Source organism: Antennarius striatus, chromosome 15 (genome assembly GCF_040054535.1).
Source record: "Antennarius striatus isolate MH-2024 chromosome 15, ASM4005453v1, whole genome shotgun sequence".
Classification (NCBI taxonomy): domain Eukaryota; kingdom Metazoa; phylum Chordata; class Actinopteri; order Lophiiformes; family Antennariidae; genus Antennarius; species Antennarius striatus.
The window spans coordinates 5,357,625-5,364,059 of NC_090790.1; the positions used below are offsets into that span (position 1 = coordinate 5,357,625).

Genomic DNA, 6,435 nt, shown 5'->3' on the forward strand with positions numbered 1-6,435 from the left:
GCGACAGAGGACGTCAGCAAGGAGACAGAGCAGGACCTGGAGTCCGTCTGATGAGAAGAACGGCTTTAACAACCACAGATCTAGACGGCCCTAGTTAGATTTAGTAAGATACACCTACTTCACCTTATTCCACAGAGCGTAAAAAAAAAAAGTATCCTGAAAAGAAATTTAACAACAAAAAAATTCAACGTTTGTCACACAAGGAAGGTAAGTTAACTTGTGAAATCGTCGCCAGGTAGTGTTTGGTGTTGTTTTGGGAGTTGTCTGAAGTGGAGTCTATCTACCATTAGCATTAACATTTATCCAAGTTACCTTTTTTCCTCCCCCCAGCTCGCTCGAATATGAGAATTACTGAACTAGTGGGGATTTAAAATGCTTTCTCTGCTTAGCACGTGTTCGTGTAAACTTGTAGTGGGATATTGTCGATTTATTAAAACTTGTGTGAAATAACAGCTAGTCCATAAACTCACTGTGATGTTCTTGTTTGGTTTCCTTGTTGATCTTTGTCTCTAAATAACCCGGAACGTGACTGAATTCTCCTCGCAGCACCCCCAGCATTAAGACTTGGGCTTAGTTATCTCGTTGGTTATATTTAGCTTTTACAATGACTTCTAAGGATTTTACTCTTATAGTCTGTTACTGTAATTGTCTGTTAAAACTCACATTTGAATATTCCTTATAAATTACTGTTAACATGCTGTAATCATGTCGAGTCTGCTGGTGACAAAAAACAAAGAGCAGACAATGAAGGCAACAATGCTAGTAGTTCTTTTTAGGCTAGCTACTAGCATGCTAACGCTAACGAGATGGCGAGAATCTACACACGTTTGTGAATAAATATCACACATTACATCAATCTGTATAAAGAACAACACAGGACTGTGATTTATTTGTCAGTTTTAACTAGAATAATGTGTAATTCGGAGTGGATTGTGTCCATGCTAACAGCGTAGCAAAGCCTTTTAAAGTCAGGCGTTAGCAGCAGCTATTAGCTTGCTAGCATGACTCGGTGGATTTGTAGCAGTGACACCGCTGTGGCCCAGTGTGTTCATCAGGGAGCAACTTAACACTCATCTATTGAAAATTATTATTTATGCCCTAAACATCTAACATCTACACTGAAAGCGTCACAACGACACCAGTCAAGCTTTGTTTGCTGTTTGCGTTCCTGTCGAGGTGGTTTTATAAATAGCTGTGTTCATAGCCGTACTGTGTCGAGGTGTGTGTGTGTGTGTGTGTGTGTGTGTGTGTGTGTGTGTGTGTGTGTGTGTGTGTGTGTGTGTGTGTGTGTGAGATATCAGTGTCACATTGCACTCCTGACATACAGACGCCACCACACACAGATCCATGTGAGCCTGGGGCACACAGTCAACTTGAAGGTCTTGTTTTGTCAGGACTGTAAACACCCCACCCCCCCCCAAGTCTTTTTATATATTTTTCCCTTATAGTAAATATTAACAAACATAGATGCACAGCAGTCTCTGTTAATTAAATTAAATCGTTCCCAAGATTTGCCTCGTAACATTTACACCATAGTTTATCCCAGCCAGACGTCTGGATCTGCTGGAGTGTCCCTGTCAAACACACTAATGTAGATACCATCCTCTACTGGACTTTCTCAATCAGGATCCATGCGTTAGTGTCAATTGTATTAAACAAATTAAGATGAAATCCACAGTGTCAAAGAGCACGCAAAGAGAAGAATTCAGAATCTGTCCCTTTTTGTGATCCATACCATGACTTAAGTGAGCTTGTTCTGTCCCAAGAACCATCCTTCAGGGAAATTTCATGGAAATCATTTAAGCTGTTCTTGTGAGAACCTGGCGTTACAGATGGGTTTGTTTGCAACTATCTTCCCGATGACCAACCCTGTCAATAATTAAATCACAGATTGTCTCGTTGTGCAAGTGATGCAAAAGATATGGAAGCCACTGTTGTTTTTAATTGTTTGACAAACGTCTCTTGACTCAGCAGCTTAGTGTTTGTGCTCCAGGCTTAGGTTGGTTCTGTTGGAGCTAACTTCAATCAAATAACAATACCTCAAATTCCAGATGATGTCTAATCTCCAAAATATATTTGAAGTATTTTCTAATGCATGGCTATCCTCATCTGATCCAGCTGTACAAGTTCAGACTGGATGACTGAATGTTTGTTTACCATACCATACTAATCTCATTAGAATGGTATGTCACATATGACACACAGCTTTTTTAAATTTCCTTTCTACCTGTGTAGCATTTGTCTAGCCACTGTGTGTAGGTCCATTTCTCCACTGTGCTGTGGTTTACTTGCGCGGTGATCACTCACAGCTTGTGTCTTTTGTTTGTGTCTCCAGGTCAGCTCACAGGTGGCAGGCATCACTATGGCCCAGGAGACCAATCAGAGCCCAGTTCCCATGCTATGTCCCACTGGCTGTGGTTTCTATGGCAACCCAAGGACTAATGGTATGTGCTCTGTATGCCATAAGGAGCACCTGTCAAGGCAGAACAATGGAGGGGTCAGTTCTTTGACTTCTGTGGGTAAGTCTTGCTGCAGGTTTTCCCCCAATGTGCAAGGTGATCTCAGCTTCCAGCCTCACTGTCTGACTGTGACATGGTGATTTTTTTTCCCCTTCCTCAGGCAGCAGCAGTAGTTCTACAGCTGAGGCTTCTGCCATCCAGAGGTTAGAGGCCACTTTAAATAATGCCGCAGCCGCCGCCGCAGCTGCTGCAGAGGAGGCAGCAGAGGCCGCCGCTACAACTGAGACCAGCGAGGCGCTCAGGTGATGGGATCCACTAGCACTTCATTTATTTCTTTGTGCTTGATATGGAGTCCATAATATTTAACTTCTCATCACCATACGTCATCGTCACAATACTAGAACTTATTTTTTGGATTTTTTTTTTCCAGTGGGGTTCCAGCAGCCATTTCTGTAACACAACAGATGACTGAGCTGAGTCTCCTCTGTGAGGAGAAAGGAGCCACAGGGAGCAAAGTAGAGCTAACTGAGCCGGGTGGGTACCTAACAACAAGGGTCTACAGTAATCCCTCGCGTATTCGCGCTTCAAGAGGCACAGCTTCACTACATCACAGATTTTTAATAGGTAGTCACGTGATACCGTACATGCATTCTATTGGCTGACGGCATCCGGAAGTACGTTCCGTGAGTCCCGGAATGCAGTGCACTTCCGTGTGTTAAAGAAACACTTTAAAGCGCTTTAAACAATCTATAAGACTGTGGGATTTAGAGATATAAGGTGGTTTAATATCAGTATGCGGAGAGTTCATAAACGTTTAAATTTATCGTAAATAATTAAAGTTTGTCGTTATATCGCGGAATTTCGTTTTTTGCCGCTGGTCCTGGAACGCATTAACCGCGAGTAATGAGGGATTACTGTATTATTAAAAACAGCCAGTTTACCAAAGTGCAGAACATATGATGCAGTCTGACGTGAGAAAAATAATTGTACAGCTTTTATTGTATTTCAGAAGCATATTTATTAAAGGATGGTATCCCTGGTTGTATTTATGTTTCCCTTAGTCAGATTAGATTTTTTTTAACAGCATTATCAGGATTTTTTTCTGGCGGTGTTCTATCCTCACATGTTCACCTTCTTAGCAGAAATGTGAGAGAGCAGCTTCAAAATAGAGGATTAGTTTTTAATACCGTCTCAAAGAATTGAACATTGTTGGAAGCCTGAATTGTTGGTCAGTTTAATTCATTCTTCGACCAAGTCCAAGATGAGACTGAACAAACATTGGATCAATTGATGTCGTAAACAAATTAAATCCACAGTTTAAAGATCAGCGGTTCCAACCCTCCTCAATTCCCTTTTAGCCTTTCACAGGTCCAGTCAGCTGTGATGGTTTCCGTAACTGATTTTTCCTGTGATTTCTGTCAGGATTGTGTCCTTGCAGCTGCTGCTACCCTATGATAATCATTGTGTTGTCTTTTAATTCCTCTTTGGTATCTGACCAAGTTGTAAATCACTGCCAGACAGGCCGTGACAGTGTTTCACCTGCAGACGTTAGCACGAGATCTGCCTTACTGAGTTGTACTGAATGTTTTGTTTTGTGTCTCCAGTATTGAGTCAGCCCACATCTTCAGCCTCCCATCCCTCCACTGCTGGCAGTGAAGACTACAAAGCCCCAGAGCCCCCAAAACCAAAGAAGAATCGTTGCTTCATGTGCCGCAAAAAGGTTGGCCTCACAGGTAAGAAACTACCCGGCTAGAACTGTGTGTGTGTGGGAAGTGGGGTGTGTTCCAACTGGAGGAAAAGTTACGGTTGCAAAAACCCCGTCACACTGAAAAAAGAATTTGTCTTCACTACCGCTGATGAAGGTAACTACAGGAGGTACAAGAACAGTATTTTCCGCACTCTAAGGCGCACCTAAAAGCTTTTAATTTTCTCAAACCGACAATTTGCCTTATAATCCAGTGTGCCTTATTTATGAAAACATTTTTAAAATAGGCCATTCATTGAAGGTGCGCCTTATTATCCAGTGTGCTGGATATTTTTATTTATATATAATATGTGTGTGTATGTGTGTATATACATATACATATATATATGTACATATATATATATATATATATATATGTATATATATATGTACATATATATATATATATATATATATATATATATATATATATATATATATATATATATATATATATGTATGTATATATGCGCGCGCCTTATAGTGCAGAAAATACTGTATTTATCAGCTCCGGCTGAAACTAGGCCCACGGATGACTGACATTACTTATTCAGGGTGTTAAAGACTTTTTTATTTTCTAAAATATTCAACAGAAAAGGCATATTCCCCAACATTATTTCAAAATATTGCTCTAATTCCTCTACTAGTGATTTAAAAATGACTCCACTGTTAGAAATCTGTGCTTCAGCACATTTCCTACACCGCAGTGTAGGACGAGTACAGGTCAGGATGTTCTGTACGTGTGTTGCTGATTCGACTCCCTTCTTCGGTGGCGTTTCAGGTTTTGACTGCCGCTGTGGGAATCTGTTCTGTGGACTTCACCGTTACTCCGATAAGCATAATTGTCCGTATGACTACAAAGCTGAAGCTGCCAACAAGATCCGTAAAGAGAACCCCGTGGTTGTGGCGGACAAGATCCAGAGAATATGAAAAGGACCGTCAGCCTGACCTTGAATACTTGGAGTGATGGTTTTAGAAATGGACTTAAGCCCAGGGTTCTTCCTGAAGGACCTTTTTTTTCCCCCCTTCTGCCATTGTTTGTTACACAGTTGAGATTTTCTCTCAGTGCATGAAAGTTCACGTATATTTTCAGCTTTTCAGTCTCCTTTATGTGTGTTTAAAATGTTTGGCTGTTTGAGTGTGAATGCAGGGATGGGGGGGGGTGTGAGTCCATCGGTGACCGGGAAGGATACGGGGAAGGATTTGCTGTTTGAGAAACTGCTTTCGATGACCGCTGGTCTGTGTTGTGTGTCCCTGAGATCCCTTGAACTTTGCCGGGAAAGAGTTGGGACACTCGGGTTTTGGACTCCGACTGTTACTGCTGTTGGCTGATGGTGCCATGTCAACTATGCTTGCTCTCTGCTGGCTTGAGTAGCAAAACGGAACCTTTTTTTTTTTTTTGGTCAGAGTTTAACCCTCACTTTTTTTCCTCAAACATCAGTCCTCTTAAGTTTTTATCAATGTGAAATGCTTCTGGAATCTCGTCCTCTCCGGGCCCCCGTTGACACACAGCTACTCAGAAACAATGCAAACAGACTTTGAAGAAATGATTTTGTTTCTAGCTGATGCTTTTTTCCCATCCAACTGTGTGTATGGCTGTAGAAGCACAATGTAGTCGGATTGTTGACTTGTTTTCCCCCCTGTTTACCTTGGCTGAATGCTGTGATCCACTCTACTGGGACCTGACTGGCAGGTGTGGATTCTGCTTTTTAGGTCCTAAAACCGATCCACTAAAGTCACATTTACATCGTTTCCCTTTTTTTTTCTTGTTTTCCAGAAAACCAGTGTGTTGTAAGAAAAGTAGCCTAAATCTGTATTAATTTCTACCTTTGGAAATGTGTAGATCCACTAATACTCTTGTCTTTTATGTCATTATGGAATGTTTTCCTCCATTTGTACTGTGAGCTGACAAACTCTGATCATTGAGAGTGTCAGATGTTTGCATCCTGTGTATGAAACCCAACCTTGTGCTCTTGTCGTCGTAGATGTGGATGGCTGGGTGTGTGTGGGCGTCGTCTGAGGCCAAGTGGTTGTGTGACATGATGAGATCTGTGGTTCACAGGTTATTGATAATTCAGATCAGTTTGTGTTTCGGCTGCTTAATCCATTTTTGTTTTTTTTTTACCCTTTAGTTATGCAAGTTTGTACATCTTTATTTATATACTGCAGTGTGCATAACCCTCCATTAATAAAAAATTGTATGACGTGAATAAATTATGTTCACAAATGTAA

General features: G+C 41.2%; 1 protein-coding gene across 1 annotated transcript; it reads left to right on the forward strand.

Moving 5' to 3' along the window:
* On the forward strand, window positions 1–6,435 carry LOC137608555 (AN1-type zinc finger protein 5-like). The gene is made up of 6 exons (XM_068335028.1): window positions 1–207; window positions 2,336–2,519; window positions 2,620–2,761; window positions 2,890–2,993; window positions 4,064–4,192; window positions 4,985–6,435. Exons 2-6 carry the CDS (start codon window positions 2,363–2,365, stop codon window positions 5,131–5,133), a joined length of 681 nt encoding a protein of 226 aa, XP_068191129.1. The 5' UTR covers window positions 1–207; window positions 2,336–2,362; the 3' UTR covers window positions 5,134–6,435.

What these genes read in the sequence shown, in the direction of transcription:
- LOC137608555 (XM_068335028.1), top strand. Translation starts at nt 2,363, where the DNA reads ATGGCCCAGGAGACCAATCAGAGCCCAGTTCCCATGCTATGTCCCACT. An exon ending in CAGTTCTTTGACTTCTGTGG is followed by an intron (nt 2,520 to 2,619) that starts GTAAGTCTTGCT and finishes CCCCTTCCTCAG; the next exon opens with GCAGCAGCAGTAGTTCTACA. An exon ending in AGTAGAGCTAACTGAGCCGG is followed by an intron (nt 2,994 to 4,063) that starts GTGGGTACCTAA and finishes TTGTGTCTCCAG; the next exon opens with TATTGAGTCAGCCCACATCT.